Source organism: Fukomys damarensis, unplaced genomic scaffold (assembly GCF_012274545.1).
Source record: "Fukomys damarensis isolate Sample0158 unplaced genomic scaffold, DMR_v1.0_HiC HiC_scaffold_12, whole genome shotgun sequence".
Classification (NCBI taxonomy): Eukaryota; Metazoa; Chordata; class Mammalia; order Rodentia; family Bathyergidae; genus Fukomys; species Fukomys damarensis.
In genome coordinates, this window is record NW_022900924.1 from 17,223,529 (window position 1) to 17,243,621 (window position 20,093).

Genomic DNA, 20,093 nt, shown 5'->3' on the forward strand with positions numbered 1-20,093 from the left:
GAGGGGCGGGAGTCCTCCGTCGATTGCGCGTGGGAAGAGATTATTTGTGGAAGAAAAGTCATGGAAAGCAAATATACATGCTCCCTAAAACAAAAGGGTCAGTATTCCAGACCCTCAGCAAATTGCATATCTTGAGCGTCAACATATAATTCAAACATCAGTTGCAAACCGAGGGTCAAAGCATCAGGACGAGAACAGTTGAGGGTTGACCGTTATCACCCAGGCAACCAGGCTTAGCCGGTTCCTTCTACTGCGGGTTTCCGGCAACTACTTCTGCGCTTGCTCAAATCCTTCGTGTCAGACCGTAGTCTCTTAAGGACCAGTTTCTCATTTAACTTGGCCCGAGGAACGCTCCGTACTCAGGAGTGTGGGCGAACTGGAGACGTAAAAGGGATTTGGATTGCGATTGGTTCACATTTAATGTTCCCGGAACTCGGTGGGTGTCGCGCGTATGCTGAGGGGAGTTTGACGGCAGCCGGGACCTGGAGGGCAGACATGCCTCGGTATGCGCAGCTGGTCATGGGCCCCGCAGGCAGCGGGAAGGTGAGGAGAGAAAAGTAGCAGTTGGAAACAGGAGTTCAGATCTTGAGAAGGCGATGGGTGTGTGTACTGGGGTCTCAGACTTTGAGCAACTCACTTCTGCGCTCCGTGCCCCGTTTTTGCTTCGAAGAATACCTATTGCTGTTAATGTTTATTGTTACCGCGCTAAACGCCTTATTTATTTACACAACCAACTTGTGAGCTAGGTCTTATTATTCTCACTTTACAGGTAGAGGAAAGCGAGATGCAAAAAGAAAGGTTTAAGGTTTTTGCCCCAAATCACACGCTAGTATGTTACGGCCAGAATTTGAATCCAGTTTTGTCTAACTCCAGAATCTGGCCTTATTTAGCACCCAGGAGGTTAACGTGGAGTCTTGTCCTTTACTGTTCTCAGAGGTTAGGACATAGACTTTTGATATTTGTGGTAATACTAGGTGGTACATGGAGCTGATATTAAAGATCACTGGATCATTTATAGAGAGAGTTGTTTCCTTTTCAATTCTCTTAGTTCTTCACTTGGTAGTGAGGTGAGATTTGTTTGGTTCTAGTGTATCTTCACCATTTAATTCCTAAGTCTTTTCAGAGAGTAGATTTAAGACTTATGGCTTTTAATAGGAAATTCTATTTAAAAAGTTTAGAAATTTCCTATTTCTAAAAGTTTAGAAGTTCCTGCGTGGCACATGTCTTTAATCCCATCTGTTCTGGAAGCTGATGCAGGATTGCAAGTTCAAAGCCAGTCTCAAAACAAAGAAGCTAGGAATTTAGCTCAGCACTCTCTGTTTTAAGGGGTGGGATAGGGTTTTGTGCGCTTGTGCTTTTTTTTTTTTTTTTAAGCAGGGCTTCACTTTGTAGTTTGGGCTGGCCTGGAACTTGCCAAGATCCTCCTGCCTCAGAGTCCTGAGTTCTGGGATTACAGCCATTCACCACCATTCCCAGCCAAATGCTCCCTGGTTTCAATCTCTAGTACCACACACACACAGAAATTCATTTAAAAGTTGTATATAATTTTATTGTTACCTTCATACCGTGATAAATGTAATCATAATTGGTTTCTGTTTACAATAGTGATAGTTTCTCTTGTAAATAAATACTAAAGAAATAATGTTAGAAGCACTCAAATACAGTATAAACAGTGAAGGTAATGATCAAATTATAGACATGTAGGAAACACGAGAGTTTGGGTGTGTTCTGTGGCATCAATCTTTGACAAACATGTTCCGAGTCCCTGACCTATTCTGGATTCAAAGTCACATATACATGTGACTAAATGACCCTCACCTATACAGAGCCTGTGTCTGAAAAGATAGGTGACTTGTCTGTTAAGACATGGAATGATGCCTGGAGATGGCTTCCAAAGTAGAGAGAATGATGTGTGTAAAGGAGAGAATCATGATGGAAGTTATTCTGTATTCTAGATTAATTTGGGGATTGTGTTAAAAAGTATGTATTATAAATTTTTGATGCCCATTATCAAAAATACTCATTGAGCATATTCTTTATGTCAAGCACTGATTTGAGCCCTTGTGATTGTTTCGCAAACAAAATAAAAGTCTTTGTCCTTGTGGAGGTTGTGTTTAAACACAGTAAGTCAGATAGAAATAATTACCAAGCATTTATTATGTAACAGGTATGTGCTGGTCCCAGGGGTTATAAAACTGAGAAGCCTGGCATGGTAGTGCAGGCCTGTAACCAGCACTCGGGAGGCTGAGGCTGGAGCATTCCAAGTTCAAGGCCAGCCTGGACAACTTTGGGACTTAACAAAAAGACCCTGCCTAAAAAAATAAAAAAAAATTTATGAAGGACTAGGAATGTAGCTCAATGCAAAGGTCATTGGTTCAATCCCTGTACTGGAAGAAAAAAAAATGAGGTAACAGCTCTGTCTTTAAACAGGTTGAGTGGAAGAGACAAAAAAGTAGCTTAGAGGCTAGAGATGTAGCTGAGCAGCACTGTGCCCACCTGGCGAGCCCAAGCTCCTGAGTTTGATTGCCACTACCGGAAAAAAAAAAAAAAGTAGCTTAGAATTTTAACATAGTGTGGTAAGGAATACTTTAAGAGTAAAGAGCTTTCTAAAGCAGAAGTGACAAGATGATAACCCGTCTGCAGGCTATTTCTTGACCTTAATGCTTCCTCTTTGGAGTACAGTTCTAGGTTGATAGCCATGCTCCCATGTGCTCAGGTACTACTCTCTACTCGGAGACATCACCGTGGCCCTTCTACTAAAGTATTTGGGCAGTAAGTCCTAGTAGAAGCACTATATGTTGAGCATTACACTGTGTAAGCAGAAATCTTTTCCTTTTTTTTTCTTTTGAGGCTAGGGATCAAATCTAGGGTTTTATGCTTTTAAAGCATGAGCCCTACCTCTGAGCTACATTTTCTTTTTCCTTTTCTTTTTTTTTTTTGTTTTGTTTTGTTTTTTGAGACAGGGTCTCACTATGTAGTTGAGACTGACCTGGAACTCACTATGTAGCCCAGGCTGGTCTCGAAATCACAGTTATCCTCCTGCCTCAGCCTCCCGAGTGCTGGGATTACAGGTGTGAACCACCACGCCTGGCTAGCTAGCTGTTTTCTATTACTGTTTAAATTATTCTAGCCAGAAGTTCAAAACCAGCCTGGGCTACATAGTGAGTTCCAGGTCAATCTCAACTACAAAGTGAGGCCCTTTCTCAAAAAACAAACAACAACAAAATTCCCCTTGTTGTATGTTAGAGCAATAAGTAACCTTAATGATCATAGAGGACAACCCAGTTAGAGACAAAATTGAAGGTCAGAGAGAGGAAGCAGCTTCCTTGGCATTTCCTGTCAGTTTAAGGTAAGTCTTGGAGCTGCAACCCAGGCAGTGTCTTTTGCCTCGATTTCTGCCAGTCTCTTGGTTATGAAAGCAGAGATTTGGCTTTAATGGATACTACTCCAAAGAATGTGGAGATTCCTTCTAAGCGTACAGAGACTATCATCACACTGCTTGTTCTAACTCCTCATGCCTTGTGACATTACAGAGCACCTACTGTGCTACCATGGTCCAGCACTGTGAAGCCCTCAACCGGTCTGTCCAGGTGGTAAATCTAGACCCGGCAGCAGAACATTTCAACTACCCTGTGATGGCTGGTAAGTCCTAGCAGAGCCTTTTCCTTTCAGGAAGGGCAAGGCACAGAAACTGAAAAATTACAAAAACTATTGCACTCTACTTCCTTGGTTCATGGTGAACGTCATGAGGTGAATGTCATTTGATGCTGTATATTCATGGTGATGTGTGTGAAAATACCCTTTCTTGGGTTTTGATGAATGATTTATAATGAGTGGACTCCTCTCCTACCTCTCTTCCCTTCTGCTCCTTTCTTGCTTAGTTATAACTGTCGTAAATCTATACTAAAGCTGATTTGATTGCAGTATACAGAGGGTACTCAAGTTAGTTTAGGTAAAAAAGAATAAGGTTAAGTAGAAACTACTGACATCCCAAAGATACAATATTTGGGTCCTTTGTACCTAGATACATAAAGCCCCAGGTCTAGATGAGCTTATGTAGGAAAGGAGTGTGGTTAGAGAAGAGGGACCCAAAACTGAACCTTGAAGTTGTTTCTTCTTCAGAGGTCTGGTAGAGTGGCATCAGAAAGGAAGGAGGAGCCGGGCGTGGTGGTGCGTGCAAGTAATCCCCGCACTCAAGAGGCTGAGGCAAGAGGAGCACTGTGAGTTTGAGAGCAGCCTGGACTACACAGTGAGTTCCAGGGCAGTCTGAACTACAAAGTGACAGGGCTGGGGATTTAGCTCACTGGTTCTGCTGCTTGCCTTACAAGCACAAGGACTTGAGTTCAATCCCCAGTACCAAAAGAAAAAACAAAAACAAAAAACCAAAGCTGAACTACATAGTAAGACCCTGTATCCAAAAAAAAAAGGAGAAGGAAAATATACCTTCATAGACGCCAGGTGTGGCTCATGCCTGTAGTCTCAGCTCCTAGGAAGGCTGGGGTGGGAGGATCACTTGAGCCCAGGAGTTTGAGACCTGTTAGGTCACATAGACCCTGTTCAATCCCCGATACCAAAAAAAAAGCAAAAACAAAGCAAAACATCATGAGACCCCCTCTTCAAACAAAAAAGAAAATGAAACTGAAGATGTCAAAGGTACTAGAGAAATAATCTTGAGTAAAAAAGGAAAGGAGACCTGAATGGGGAGGGTTTTGTCTGGCTAGGAGTGGAGTGCTTCCTCCTAACAGTGTTGGTAGTGGGAGTATGAAGTGTTCTCTTTGGTTGACTTCTGATTTCTGATAATAATGGGTGTCATTCGTATCTGAGAGTGGGTGGATTTGGGAGAGGCAGGTTGAAAAGAAAGGGGGAGATGTGAAGCAGAAGGCTTATCAGGGCCAAACTATGTGGCACATGCTTATAATCCTAGTACTTGGTAGGCTAGAGCAGAAAGGATTGTGAGTTTGAAACTGGCCTGGAAGGATTTACTGGATGGACTCAGCCTCTCACAAAACCCAAGAACAAGATTTTTATGAGAATCTAGACTCCAAAACATAAAAACTAAAGCCGGACGTGGTGGTGCACACCTATAATCCCAGCACTGGGGAGGCTGAGGCAGGAGGATCGCTGTGAGTTGGAGATGAGCCTGGGCTACATAGCGAGGTCCAGGTCAGTTACAGCTACATAGACCCTGTCTCAAAAACAAAAAAACAACATAAAACTAGCAGGAACCAAAACCTGCCTTCTGTCTGTCTCTGTTCTTTTTTCTCTTTTTTTGCTTCAGGATGTGTGTGGCCTGGCAAGGTACCCAGGTTTACATCATTTTCTGGTTGAGGTGTTTTACTGACTGACTAGTATCCTTGGTTCATCCTTCTAGAAGGCCAGTTTTATTGTCCCTGCCTGGATCATTATTTATCCTTGGAGAAAGGGTAGGAATAAAATGTCAGTGTAAATGAAGCCTGATACTTTATGACGAAGATTATAGATGTGGGCAGAAATATAATGTAAAGCCAGGCATGGGCTGTACTCTCAACTAATCAGGAGGCTGAGGCAAAAGGATCATAAATTTGAGGTCAGTCTATGTAACTTAGTGAGACTCTGTCTCAAAATAAAATTTAAGAAGGCCTGGAGATGTAATTCAGTGGTAGAGTACTTCCCTAGTAGCCATGAGGCCTTGGGTCCATACCCAGTACTAAAAACAAGAGCCTATGTTCGCAGAGTAGTTTACCACAGAGTTCCTTCAGATGCCAAGCCTCCTAGTGTGTTTGTGGTTACATTATTTAACCAGAACTTTTCAGGAATTTCTGTGTTGTTTAAAGCAAGATAGAGCTATACTGGTGTGTCAGTGAATCCGCCTGTTTTAAGCACTTACCAGGGCTTCCACACAGTTATTTATTTTCGCCTTAGTTGATCCTGTTGTTTGCTGCCATTGGCATGAAACGGGCACCTGTGGCAGTTGTTCTTTCATTCAGTTACACCTTGTCAACCAGTGGTTTCCACTCTTTTCAAGTTAAGACACCTTACCGTTGCTTATTTGATTTTAGGAAAGTTGTTCCATTTTTTTCTCCCTAAAGGAAACAAAAGCTTTATGACATATTTATTTTTTTAATAAAACTAAGCAAAAATAAAAGTTACGGTAATTCTTTACAAAAAACAAAAAAAAACAAAAAAAAACAAGAGCCTAATATCTAAATATTGATCCAAAAGTTGGTAAGAGAATAAAATACGTATACCAGAGTTTTTAAGCCCTTCTAATACGTGATTTATATTAATGTTCATCCTTCTATCCCAGGATGTATGATTCCCACCCCACTTCCCATCTTATAAAAGGAAAAGAGAGGCTCAGGAGGTTAAGTAGCTTCTCTAGAATCATTTTAAAGGACAATAGCTTGGGTTGGGTACAAGGACCCGAGTTTGATTCCTGGTGCAAAAAAAAAAAAAAGCTTGCATTGTTTTTCTTTCTTTATTTTGGTACTAGGAATCAAACTCACGACCTTAAACTTGTGAGGCAGGCGGTGGCCGCACTGAGCTAAATCCCTGGCCCTGCACCATAGATTTTTTAGTTCCAGCTTTTTTGGGGTGGGGTATTGAACTCGGGACCTTGCACTTGCGAGGCAGGCAGCAGCACCATTGAGCTAAATCTCCTGCACCAAATTTTTTTTTTTAACTTATTATACACTTAGAAAATTCCCCTTCCTTTTTATGGCCACATATTACTCCAGTATAGTGTCTGGCTATATAATAATTTATTGGTCAGTTCTTCGTTCATTGATACTGCTACAGTCAAAAGTATATAAATGATTTCATACATGTAAGTTTTTGTATAATTGTTATTACTGGAGAAGATAATAATTTTTTTAGTGGATAGTGCTATTCTAGGCCCTGTCTGTCCCTTTCAGATATCCGGGAACTGATTGAAGTGGATGATGTGATGGAGGATGACTCTCTCCGGTTTGGTCCCAATGGAGGATTGGTGTTTTGCATGGAGTACTTTGCCAATAATTTTGACTGGTTAGAGAACTGTCTTGGCCATGTGGAAGATGACTACATCCTTTTTGACTGTCCAGGCAAGTCATCAATGTGAATGTGTGTTGCTTTCCTTGAAGCTGTAATTGTGCTCTCAGCGGAAGAAGGTGTAGCTCTAGACTGTAGTGCAGTAAGGAACCAAAGTCTTAACCTCATCCTCTGAGGGCTTTTTATACCCTGGGAACACCATAGAGAGTAAAGAAGCATGGTCTGTGCCTTCACAGAGCTCACAGTCTGCAGAGTGCATGAGTGTAAATGAAATCTCCCATATGATGATGATGTAATATGCACTTGTGACCAGCATTCCACAGAAGTAACAGACTGTCATGAAGCAGGGAGCTCAGAGAGGAATCAGATCAGGTGGTCATTAAGCTGGGCCATGGGGCAAAAGTGGAAGACAGTGGTCCAGACAGAGGGCACAGCAGGCTGAAGACCTTGATCAGCAAGGAACAGGTGGGCTTGAGGCACTGCACAGGGCAGAGTGGCTGGAGCAAAAAAAAAAGAGGAAGGTGCCATATGGTGAGTCTGGTAATTATGGATGGTTTCTTAAGACCCAAGTCTAACTAACCTGGCTGATCACTTATGGCACTCATTTGTTTCTAATTGAATATACATGTACTTGCAGTAAGTGTGTACATCATAAATGTAGAGTTTGGTATTGCCAAACTGCACAACCCTTTGTAGCACTCTACTAGCCTTTTTTCACTGTAATGCTGTATATTGAGTTTAGGGTGTGCCAGGCAAGCTCTTATCATGTAGCTACATTCCCAGCCTTAGCACTCACTTTTGACTGGCAAGCTATGTAGTATGAGGAGCTTCATTTTCTACATTAGACTGGATAGTTTGCTTGAGATTATTATGGTGGCATTACCTTAGGTTTTGTGATTGCTTTGAGGCTAGAAGGCCCTATACAAATTGAATGTTATTATTAAGAACTGATTTCCCATTCTTTTTCCACCATTTACATGATGTTGTTCATGTAGGTCAGATTGAGTTGTACACTCATCTGCCTGTGATGAAACAGCTGGTCCAGCAGCTGGAACAGTGGGAGTTCCAAGTCTGTGGCGTGTTCCTTGTTGATTCTCAATTCATGGTAGAGTCCTTCAAGGTATGAGGATAAATCTCTTGTTAATTTGTTTGTTTTGTTTTGTTTGTATTGTTTTGTTTTAAGACAGGGTCTCACTATGTAGTTGAGACTGATCTGGAACTCACTATGTAGCCCAGGCTGGTCTCAAACTCACAGCGATCCTCCTGCCTCAGGCTCCCAAGTGCTGGGATTACAGGCGTGCTCCACTATGCCTGCCTGTCTTGTTAATTTTGCAGTGATAGGTAGGTACAAGTAGAAAACAGTCTCCTTTAATTACTGTGTGATTCTGGATGTTTCACCAGACTATTTCAGTGATTTAGTATACCTTGTTATCATGCTAACATGTTTTAACTTGAAAGTAGTAAATGATGATATCATACAGATTTTGAGGACCTGCTCATCAAGAAAATATTGAGGTAGGTAGATATTTTTAAAAATATAGGTGCCAGGAGATCTGACACATGATGGTCATTCTAAACTAATCACCCATCAGCCAGGTGTGGTGGCACATGCCTGTCAAGCCAGCAATTCCAGATTGAGGCAGGATCACCACAAGTTCAAGGCCAGTTTGGACTACTTAGTGAGATCCTGTCTCCAAAAAACAAAACAAAACAAAAAAATATTTTAAAAAAAATCTGTAAGTGGGCTGCCAGGAAGATGGTGAAGTGGTAACAGCAGAGAAACAGCCTCTCCTTGCTATCTAGATACTGGAATATACTAACATGAGAAGAGAAGACTGGGAAGTGGGTCCCCAGGATCCAGCAAGGATGTGAAGCAAGAATTTGAAGCTCACAAGGAGGGCGAAGAGTGAGACCTCAGTGCAGAAGGAGGTGGCAAGCAGTGCTTTCTCCTTGAGCCCTGATTTACTGCATGGGAGGTGCAGCTAAAATCTACAGACACACCTTCACTGCTGGCAATGCCAGAGGTCTCCATAGAGAAACACATCAGTGGAATGTGGCAATTTATGAACAGACTGCAGTGAAGTTTAGATCCCCCCGACACCCAGAGGGCAATTGGTTGGTAGCCATCTTGGACAGGGGCCAACTGACCTCAAAACTCAGAGCAGCTGTGGACTGGCTCCATCTAGTGGCTCCCAGCCTCGGTAAGGTAGAGCTGAGTTCAAGTCAACAGGAGATCACAGAGCCCAGTTCAAGTTGGCAAGCAGCACATGACATGTTGCAGGCTGAACAAATTGGCTTCGGCCTCAGAGCCAGAAATCATCCTGAACTTCAGTGGAACTAAAGTGCAGGCTTGCTGTGATTATCCACTAGCACATCATAAATCTACGGCTGGCTGGTTGGGATTGATCAATACTGGGCTCTGTCTGCCCACTCTGTCTACCAATGACAAGAGAAATACACACTGAAGTGGACATTTTGTTTTCTTCTGCTTTTTTTTTTCTTTTTTGTTTAACCAGGGATCTAACTCAGGACCTTGCACTTGCAAGGCAGGTGCTGTGCCACTGAGCTAAATTCCAGGCCCTGTTTTCTTTTTTCTTAATTGTTTGTTCTTGTGTTATATGTGTGAACATTTTTCTAATTTTTTGTTGTTGTTGTTGCTCTGTTCTGTTCTTTTTATTTCTTTCTTCTCTTTGCCTACTATCTTCACCAGTTTCCCAAAATTTCTGTAATCTTCCTTTGTCCTCCAGCCTCCTAATCTCTTCCTCTTTTTGTTTCTCTTTTTTCCCCCAACTCCTCTAAAATTTTTTTCTCCTGGAGGTAAAATTGTCACATTGAGGGCATATTTACTGTATAGAATTTTGTGGTTCATTTTAGATTTTGTTATATAGCCACAAATATAGTTCATATAATTAAAGGTGGCAAATTAATAGCTACCACAGGGGTGGGGGATTTAGCTCAATGGTTCCACCACCTGCCTCACAAGTACAAGGTCCTAAGTTTGATCCCTGGTACCAGAAAAATGTTACTAGAGTTCAGCACCTGCCTGGCAAGCACAAGGTCCTGAGTTCAATCCCCGGTACCAAAAAAAAAAAAAAGAAAAGAAAATGAGAAGACACTTAAGCAAGATGAACCCCAGACTTCCAGCTTCCCAAGGTAAACCCAGGGGCCAATGAGGGAGAACAGTTTGAAAGCCACCCAGCCAAAATCTCTGAAATGGTAATAGTAGAAGTAACAAAGCAGATAGATAAGGCTCTAGAAAAAAATAATTTCTCAGGTGACTACAGAGATGGTGACCATAATGAAAGACATGGTTAGTAATTCTAGAGTAGATACACATTTAAAAAAAACTAGAAGAGCTTAGGAAAATAATGGAAACCGTGAATGCCCAACATAGGAAACAAATGAAATCCATGAAACAGATTCAAACAGATGTTGAGGAGATTAAAAATTCCATTGAGGGCCAGGAATTTAGCTCAGTGGTTCCACCACCTGCCTGTTCGATCCCCTGGTACAAAAAAAAAAAAAAAATTTTTTTTAAAAAAAAAAAAAAAAAAAAAAAAAAAATCCATTTAAAGTATACCCAGCAGAATGAGCCAGTATGTTAAGAAAATATCAGATATAGAAGACAGGATTATGATATGCAATCATGAAAAGAAAGATTTCTTAAAAATAGAGACCATGAAAAATCAGTCCAATAGCTGCTAGTTGATACAAATATAACATAAGATTGATCAGAGTCAATGAAAGCAGGAGATACTGCAAAGAACTTTAAAAGCCTATTTATAGGAGTAATGGCAGAAAACTTCACAAGCATGGAAAAAGAATTTGATATATAAGTGAGGCATATAGAACTTCAACTAGCCATGATCAAAAATAATCCACATTGTCAGAATAGTTAAGACTCCAGAAATTCAACACAAGAAAAGAATATTGAAAACTTAGAAAAAAAAAAAGCTGGGCATGGTGGCGTACACCTGTAATCCCGACACTCAGGAGGCTGAGGCAGAAGGATTGCTGTGAGTTCAGCACCAGCCTGGGCTAAACAGTGAGTTTCAGAGCAGTCTGAACTACATAGTGAGACCCTATCTCAAAAAACCAAAAACCAAAAAAAAAAAAAAAAGAGAGAGAAAAACAAATCACCTATAAAGGAAAACTCATCAGAATCGCAGGAAATCCCAACACAAACCCCCAAGTCAAGGAGAGCTTGAAGTGAAGTATTTCAAGCCCTAAAAATCCCCAGCTATTCCCCTTGATACCTTCCCAAAAGAATTAAAAGCACCATACCATAGCAGTATATGCACAACTATGTTTATAGCAGCACAGTTTGTAATAGCTAAATCTTAGAAACAGCCCAGATGCCCATCAACCAATGAATGGATAAAGCAGATGTGGTTTTTTTTTAATACAATGGCTTTTTTTATACTCTGCCATAAAGAAGGTTAAGCTTGGGACATTTCTAGCTAAATGGATGGACCTTAAGACCGTACTCTTAAGTAAAATAAATCAGACACAAATGTTTAAATACCTCATTGTTTGTCTGGTGTGAGAAACCAGAAGTGGAACTAGACCAAAATATATAAGATATTGGGAACTGGGAAGAAAATATTCAAATGAGAAGGGGAACAAGGGAGGGGGAACAAGGAAGGAAAAGAAGGGACAAGAAAATATAGACAAAAATGGGAACAGCTTTTGTGAATAATGACGAAGAGTGTTTGAAGGGAAAGGCAAGAAAAAAGCAGGATATATCAGGTACGGATTCCCTATGATGAATATTATCATTATGTATATCTAAAACGTACCAATAAAAATAAGTAAAATATAGAGGCCAGATGTTGGGCATTGTGGCACATTCCTGTAATCCCACTACTCCAAAGGCTATGGCAGGAGGATTGTCACAAGTGCAAGACAAGCCTGGCCTACATAATGAGTTCATAGCCAATCTGAACTACACAATGAGACTGTCTTTAAAAAAAAAAAAAGGCCGGGGATGTAGCTCAGTGGCACTGTGCCTGCCTTATAAGTGCAAGGTCCTGAGTTCTATTCCCAGTACCAGAGGAAAAAAAAAAAAAGAATGCATATAGAAGGGGAGCTGGGGCAGGAGGAAAAGAAGCCAACCAGGCATGGTGGCACATGCCTATAATCCATGTACTCAAGAGGCTAAGGCAGGAGAGGATCACTGAGTTCAAGGCCAACCGGGGCTATGTAGTATGACTCTGTCTCAAACATAAATGAAATATATAGAGTATTCCAATAATAAAAATAAGTATTTTGTCCAGTTTACAAACTATCTGAATCCAATTTCATTTCTCACGAGTAGCTCTTGAGTGTATTCGATGGGAAGAGTGGTTAACAGTGCTGTCTAAATCCAGATATGTAATCACCAGAACTTAAATCTACATCTTCCCTCATCTTTTTCTATAATATCAGCGTTTCTGTTTCTGTCTGTCTGTCTTTCTTTCTTTTTTTAAGACAGGGTCTCGCTTTGTAGTGCAGGCTGGCCTTGAACTTACTATGTAGTCTACTCTGGCCTCAAACTCGAAGCAGTCTTCCTGCCTCAGCCTCCTGAGTTCTAAGATTACAGGCATGGCCACCAGGTCAGCTAGCATTTTTTTTTTCCCCTGGGCCAGTTCTCTTCCAAGGAGGAGTAAAAGCCCTTTATTTGGAGAATTATTTGCCAACAAGTAACTCATCTTCTCTTTTCTGTTTCCTCCTTCAGTTTATTTCTGGCATCCTGACAGCCCTGAGTGCCATGGTCTCTTTAGAAATCCCACAAGTTAACATCATGACGAAAATGGATCTTCTGAGTAAGAAAGCTAAAAAGGAAATTGAGAAGTGAGTTCACTATTCCTTTACCTTCAGTTCTCAGCTGCCAAGATGAACCTTTTGTTTTACTGAGATGTGAGGTTCTGTCAGTCTGTAAATATAGTTTCCTGATTTGTTTTTCCTTTTATCATTAGTCTCTTTTTTTTCCTCACTTTTAAAGGTTTCTAGATCCAGATATGTATTCTTTGTTGGAAGATTCGACCAGTGACATAAGAAGCAAAAAATTCAAAAAATTGAATAAAGCTATATGCGGACTGGTAAGCAGTTTTTTGGTTCTTTTTCCCTAAATAACTCAATGTTTGCCCATGTCCAGTCAGTGGCCACCTTTGCAAGAGGCACAGTACAGTGTGATGTTCTGCAAAGAGGAGGGAGGTGGGCAGGGAATGAGTGGACCATAAGCAGTTTAACTTAGAAGTAGTTGTCACAGCCCTTGATAGTGCACGCCTGTAATCTCAGCATTTGGGAGGCTGAGGCAGGAGGATTTCAGCAAGTTCAAGGCCAGCCTGGGCTACAGAGTGAGTTCAGGGCCAGTCTGAACTACATAGTGAGACCCTATCTCAAAAAAACAAATAAAAAGTGAAGTAGTTATTGGCAGGCCAATAAATTAACATGTTCATTATTTCAAGCCATTTGAACAGCTCTGAGCTGTTTGTTTATACCTTTATGACATTTCTAGTTGGTGTTGAATTCAGATAAATACCAGTGGAACAGTCTCAGAGTAAAGAGCCAGTGAATGTAGTGGAGGATCAGAAGTCAGAAAATCAGTAACGATTTGTTGCTGTTCTATGTCTGGCTACCTCTCCTTCGCCTCTACTCCAGAGATGTTTTTAATCAGAAGTATAAATGGTTATAAAACTCAGATCTACATTGAAAATTATGTATTTTACACAACTTCAGAATGAACTTTTCTTGAAATCCCCAACTCATAGATTGATGACTACAGCATGGTTCGGTTTTTACCTTTTGATCAGTCAGATGAAGAAAGCATGAACATCGTGTTACAGCATATCGATTTTGCCATTCAGTATGGAGAAGACTTGGAATTTAAAGAACCAAAGGTAATTTCTGATTTGAAGTTTTTATTGGCTTTGGGGAAAATATCTGCCAGCGCTCAGCAGCCTCCTTCATAAACCAAGCAACTCCTTAAATTAGTTTTTTGTCATGGTGGCTATTACTTGGGCTTTTCTGTATAATGTCTGTGTCCGACTTCCCTATACCTTGTATTGAGGTGATATCAGCAAGTTAAGTCTCTGGGCTTGCAGCTTGGGGTTCTGTACAAAGAGGAGGTGAAATCCAGCTGAAATTGGGTGCTCTCACACGTCACTGGGGTCACTGATGACAGTCATCAGGAGATCACTAGCAAAGCGAGTCATCAGAGAGTCATTTTCAATGTAAATTTAAGTGCGAAATGCATGAGATGAGATATAAGCACAGCAGTTTGCCATATCCCTGGAAAAAGGCTATCCACTGTGCCGTTCTTAACCATTAGCAGTTACCAAGGAACAGTGCGTGGAGCTGGTACTGGATTTATTAGTTGCATAGAAAGCATTCCCTAATCAGTCTGCAGCACACACTTGTCTCTCTAGGAGAAGTGAATGTATCTTGTTTTCTGTTTCCTTTGTCAGGAGCACGAAGATGAGTCTTCCTCTATGTTTGATGAATATTTCCAAGAAGGCCAGAATGAATGAGATTTTCACTAAATATATGTATGAAGATCTTGTGACGAAATCAGCAGAATATTCTCTTCAAAAGAGGCAGTAGTAGAAAGCTGCTTATTTTAATGAAAAAAGGAGTACTTGGCTGTTTGCCAGGAACATCCCTGGATCAAGTTCTAAGTTACTCTGAAACTGCTTCTGTTGAAGGGGAATCTTTTAGACCTGGAAGAGGAGCCCAGTGGAAGAATACCATGAAGCACATGTAAAGCCCTGGCTTTGATTCCCAGGACATTGTTGGGGGCGGGGGCTGGAATCTTTAGTAGGATTCTAATAGCATAAATTTTTTTTTTTTTGGTGCTGGGGATCCAACTTGGCTCAGGCGGTGGAACCACTGAGCTAAATCCCCAGCCACTAATAGCATCAATTTAATTATTTTTTTCTTTTTAGGTTTTATGTAGTCCTGTCTGACCTGGAAGTCACTGTGTAATCCACCAGGCTAGAACTCACAGCAGTCTTCCTGCCTCAGCCTCCTGAGTGTTAGAATTACAGGTGTGCACCACCACACTTGATTTATCAGTTTAAATTTTTTAAATCAAAGTTCAAATGAGGACCACAGATATAGCTTAGTGGTAGAGGGTGCTTGGCTTGTGGTAAGGCCTTGAGTTTAATCTACCACCAAAAGAAAAATTAAAATGAATGCACACTGATTTGTATATAATATAGGTTATTACCTGTTCTGTATATTAAGGCCTGTCTAACTTCATTTATATGGTTGGATTTTTGTGGGGTTTTTTTTTTGTTTTGTTTTTGAGAGGCACAAAGCATTGTAACAAAATTATATATTATCTCCAAAGGAAAAAAAATTCAGAAAGGTATAGATAAGACCATTGCCTATCTATATCTTTTTATTTTTCTACATTGAAAATGTATCATTTGTATAATTAAAAAAGTAAAATAGCCATGTTTTGAGATACTGTGTGCATACCGGAAAGAAACAGGCAGCACTAAACTTTCATTACATTCTTATTTTCCAGGCAGAATTTGAAATTCACAGCCCAATCAAAGTTTTCAATGTGTAAATTTTCCTAAATGTCAAAATGTAGGCCATGTTATTTTTAAAATGTATTTGTAGTCTCTGAGCATTTAAAATTGTACCCTTTCCTTGAGTAATAAACACCAAAATGCAGAAGAAATACTTAAGTACTGTCAGGCCTTGTGTTAAACATTTTATATCAGTTCTTTCTTTTAATTCTCACACAGGCCTGAGCCTCCAATGTAAATGCCTCTTGCTCACAGAAACCCTGAAACTCAGGTTCAACTTTATTGTTTTTTGGCCTAAATGGCAAAAGTGCACCTGCAGTGTCAAATTAGATCCATTTTAATTGAAGCAAAATAAAGCACCAAGGGCATCACTGGCAGCTTGTGTGGTAACCTGGAGGAGGAGCAGAGCCAGGTGTCCCAAGCACAGAATGGCGGTGCAAGCTGTTCCTTCATGAGTGCCCTTCGGAGAAGAGCATGAGGAGCTGTGCAGGGCTGCTCAGGGTCCTCCTGTGGCCCTCAGAAAAGCTGGGGTCACCCTGATTACTCAGTGTTACTGATTGTTAGGAGAAGAAATAACTTTCTTTTTTGGTACGGGTGATCAAACTCGGACCCTTGTACTTGGGAGGCAGGCAGCAGAACCACCAAGCCAAATCTCCGGCCCAGAAATAATTTCTTTCTTGCTCTCTTCATTTCTCCCTAGGCTATTCCTCCTCGGTTTAGCTTCTGGGGAATCTAGTATGTGCCCCTGGGAGAAAATGAGCCAGATTCTGCTGCCTCTCCCTCTGGACATGGGTTTCAAAGAATCTGACCTTCCAGGCCTCAAGGACTTCACTGTCTGATATGAGAGCCTAAGTAACTTCACAGTAGTTTAATGAGGTTCTGTGGATGCCAGGTACTGGACAGAAGGGAATGCTCACAGCAGACAAAGCCTTCCTCAGATGGGGCTGACTTCCTAGTAAACACTTCACCTATGGAGGGATGGGAGGTGAAAAAGGTAATTAAATGGAGTGACTAAGGGGTACTTTGGGCCTCTTATAGCTGGGTGTGATGGTGCAGACCTGCAGTTCCAGCACTCTGGGAGGCTGAGGAAGGAAGATTACAAGCTGAAGGCTACCCTGTGCAAATTTAGTGACTTAGATTGTGTCTCAAAATTTAGAAAGAGCTGAAGAAACAGCTTTGTGAAGACCCTAGGCTCAACCTCCAGTACCACCAAAAAAAAAAAAAAAAAAAAGCAAGCTGCTTCTTTTAGGTGCTGTTTGCCTAGGGGGCCAAATGCAAGGTCAGATGTGGAAATAGGTTTATTTTGTTCTTTGACACAGGATCTCACTCTAGTCCAGGCTGGCCTTGATTTACAGCATTCCTCCTGCCTCAGACTCCCAAGTACTGGGATTATGGATGTGGAAATATGATCCAGAGTACTTCAGTCTTAAAGACTAGAGGCAGAGATATCACAGAGGCAATAATAAACAGCTTTTCACATGAGGTGTTTCTGTTTTTAATATCCTCCAGGCATGTAAATTCTAAGTACGTTCCATGTAATTCATCTTTACAAAATGAGGTAAATATTGTCTTCATTTTCCGGTGAAGACCGAGGCACAGTGAAATGAATTAACTTGCCCAGAATTACACAGCTAGTGTATGTTGGAAGTAGGATTCAGACCCAATGTCTGCTTCCTCAACCACTGCACAGAATGGCAATACAAGACTGTACAATTTCCTGCTTTCCCGTGCTGCACTATTTTACCGTTTCAAAAAGCAGTGGGTTGGGTTCATTCATTCACTCAGCTATTTACTGATGCTGACTATGCACCATCACTGACACAGGCGTGAGGGACACAACCCTGAAAAAAACGGACAGAAATCCTGCCTTCTTGACATTCACATGGATGGGGAACCGGTTAGAGGAACACCCAGAAGTAAACTAAGAATTCTAAAACAGGAGGAACCGGGAAAGAAGGCAGAGGGCCGAGGTGGGGTAGAATTTGAAACAGTCAAGGAAATGGTTTATTGAAAAGGTGACCTTTAAGGAAAAATAAAGTGATGAATCACCCGCTCTCTAGCTCCACTACACATCTCCCTTCCGCACGCATTTTTACGCATGCGCGAGCCTCACAAATTCAGCTTTGTATCCGTGCGACTCCTGGCGCGCCTTCACATCCGCGCAGCCGCAGCGGACAGCGCCTTGACTGCAAGACCGGAAGGGCCGTCTCCTCCCGTCTCCTCCCCTTCCGGCTCACTTCCGGACCCCTGTGCCCGAGCCCACAGACCGGAAAGTTCGCTTTCTAACCAGGATCTACTCCTCTGTGTTGAAACCCCGGCTCCACCAAAATGCCGGTAAGCGTTTGACCCTGAGGTGTGAGAAGATGGCTGGGACTGGGGAGAGCGCTTGGAAGTTGTGTGTGGGCTGAGAGAAGCGGACTGACGAAGGTGGAAAGGAAGTGGGGAGTCTGAGAAGCGGGGAAGCTAGGGAAGCGGCTGGCTCCTGTAGGATCAGGGCCGCCCTGAGGTGTTGGCTTTGGGAGATGCGGGGCGCGGACAGAATGGACCAGCAGCCGGCGCTAGGGAGGAGGCCGCCGCCGCCCGCCCCCGCCCTTTTCTCCATCCCAACCCCTTGGCTTAACTATCGTCTCCCCCCGAGACCAACAAGGTTCCCAGAACCTCGTTAGAGCCGGAAGTCAAAGGCCGTGCTTTTTATTTCTTATTATTCAAGATGCAGCTTCTCATTTTTTTGTCAGGGCCACTTCCTCCTCCGCCCTTGGGGGCAGGTCCCGCCCCCTGCCTGTCACTGTCAGACCCACTTTCCGGTCGTCTCCCTGGTCCCTTGCAGTGGTGGCCACCCCAGCGGCTTCTGGGTTTAGATCCCTCAGCCCGCCCAGGGTTGGCTGTGGTGTCCAGGGGTCTCCCTTTTGTGAGTGCATCGAGTCAGGGTAAAAATTGCTGACGGCCCCACTGTCCTTAATTTCTGACTTCCAGGCTGTGGGCTTTATCGACATCGTTATCTCCATTTTACAGATTTGGAAGAGTGGCTCAGGAACGCATATTAAATTCAATCATACCTGAGCATCTACTGCAAGCCAGCTCTTAAGGCTCTTGCATTCTAATGGAGAGATAGACCCTAACACAGAAATATGAATAAAAGAGATAATTTCAGTGCCAGATGCTGTGGAGGAAAGAAGTGCATAACAAGGCAGTGACTGGTGAATGGGAGGGTGGAATCTGCTTTAAATAAGGCACACCCACTAAGAAAGGAACAAGCCATAGTTACAGCTATATATTTTATGAATCCTACAGTTATCGTTTTGACTCCTGAGTGCCAGGCAGGCCCAGAACTACACACTTCCTAAATTAGGCCGTTTAATTCTCACAGTAACCCTATGAAGTAGATGCCGTTATTGGTCCTATCTTGCAGAAGACACGGAGATTCAAAGAAATGAAGTGACTTGCACAAGGCTGGGAAAGCAGGAAAAGCCAGATTTTGAGCCAGGACTCTCGAACTCCGCTTATTCCAGTTGCACAGAAAGCACCCTGGACTTACTCTGTGGCTACTTATTTTATTCCTGTTTTCTCCATTAGCCTGAAAGTTCTTCAAGGACAGAAACCACACTGCTCCTATATATCACTATCACTGTGCCAGCACATAGGAAATGCTTGATTATTATTTGGTGAATGAATGAACGAATATTTGAATGGGCATGTTTTCTAAAAAGCCAGACATCTTGAAAAAACAAAACTAGGAACTGGCATACAAACTACTCTCATAAATTACTTTTCCCCTCTCCTTTGTCTCACACAGCTATACACTAAGGGCTATATAAATATTTTACAAATTTGAAAACAGGCTAAGGGAAGAAATAAGGTCTTTGAAAACACAAAGCCAGCTTGGGTGGGGGGTGCCCGCCCACCTGTGATCCCAGCGCAGAGCTGGAGAATTACAACTTCGAGCTCAGCCTGGTCAACTTGATAGCAAGAGCCTGTCTTCAAAAAAAAAGGAGAGGGAGGGGAAATATAGCTACGTGTGTAGGCTTTGATCAGCAATGGCAAGTCTTTTAGAGCTTTCAGTAACAGGGTCGGGAATTTAGCTCAGTGGTTCTGCCTGCCTGGCAAGCGCAAGGTCCTGAGTTTGATTCCCGGTACCAAACAAAATAAACAAAATACTGTTGTTCCAGGGCTGGGGATTTAGCTCAGTGGGGCCCCTACCTGCCTCACAAGCTCAAGGTCCCGAGTTCAATCCCCAGTGCCCCCCAAAACCTCCCCCCTAAAAAATAACAACAAAGATTGTTCCAAATCATATTTCAACCCCCCCCTAAAAAATAACAACAACAAAGATTGTCCCAAATCATATTAGTAAAAAGAGTTTTCAATAACAAGCAGCCACTGCAGCATGTGTGCCATGGGTTTACCCCCTCTGTCCGAGGTTCAGTTCCCAGTACTGGGGGCGAGGGCACTGGGAAATGGCAGCACTGAAAAGCTTGGGTCCTTGTTAGCCCAACCATCTGGAGAGTGGGTAACCTGACCTCTAAAGCATTTGCCTGTTTCTTTTTTCTTTTTCTTTTCTTTTTTTTTTTT

General features: G+C 42.1%; 2 protein-coding genes across 7 annotated transcripts in view; both read left to right on the top strand.

The window, feature by feature from the left end:
* Positions 1–24: 24 nt before the first annotated feature.
* Gpn3 (GPN-loop GTPase 3) lies at positions 25–14,881 on the top strand. Of its 5 annotated transcripts, none has more exons than XM_033762442.1 (8): positions 25–436; positions 3,534–3,642; positions 6,894–7,061; positions 8,004–8,128; positions 12,725–12,840; positions 12,992–13,088; positions 13,761–13,889; positions 14,457–14,881. In XM_033762442.1, exons 2-8 carry the CDS (start codon positions 3,552–3,554, stop codon positions 14,517–14,519), a joined length of 789 nt encoding a protein of 262 aa, XP_033618333.1. In that variant the 5' UTR covers positions 25–436; positions 3,534–3,551; the 3' UTR covers positions 14,520–14,881. The 5 variants fall into 5 exon arrangements, with proteins under 5 accessions (XP_033618333.1, XP_033618335.1, XP_033618334.1 ...); XM_033762444.1 differs by having other exon boundaries at positions 27–97; XM_033762443.1 differs by having other exon boundaries at positions 430–503.
* A 2,826-nt stretch (positions 14,882–17,707) lies between these two features.
* The window catches only part of Arpc3 (actin related protein 2/3 complex subunit 3), a 14,580-nt gene continuing 12,194 nt past the window's right edge, over positions 17,708–20,093 (top strand). Inside the window, exon 1 of one of the 2 annotated variants that reach the window (XM_010604423.3) lies at positions 17,708–17,861. In XM_010604423.3, the coding sequence (XP_010602725.1) occupies positions 17,856–17,861 (6 nt within the window). In that variant the 5' untranslated portion in view covers positions 17,708–17,855. The remainder of the gene's footprint in view (positions 17,862–20,093) is intronic. The other variant, XM_033762445.1, reaches the window with a different exon arrangement.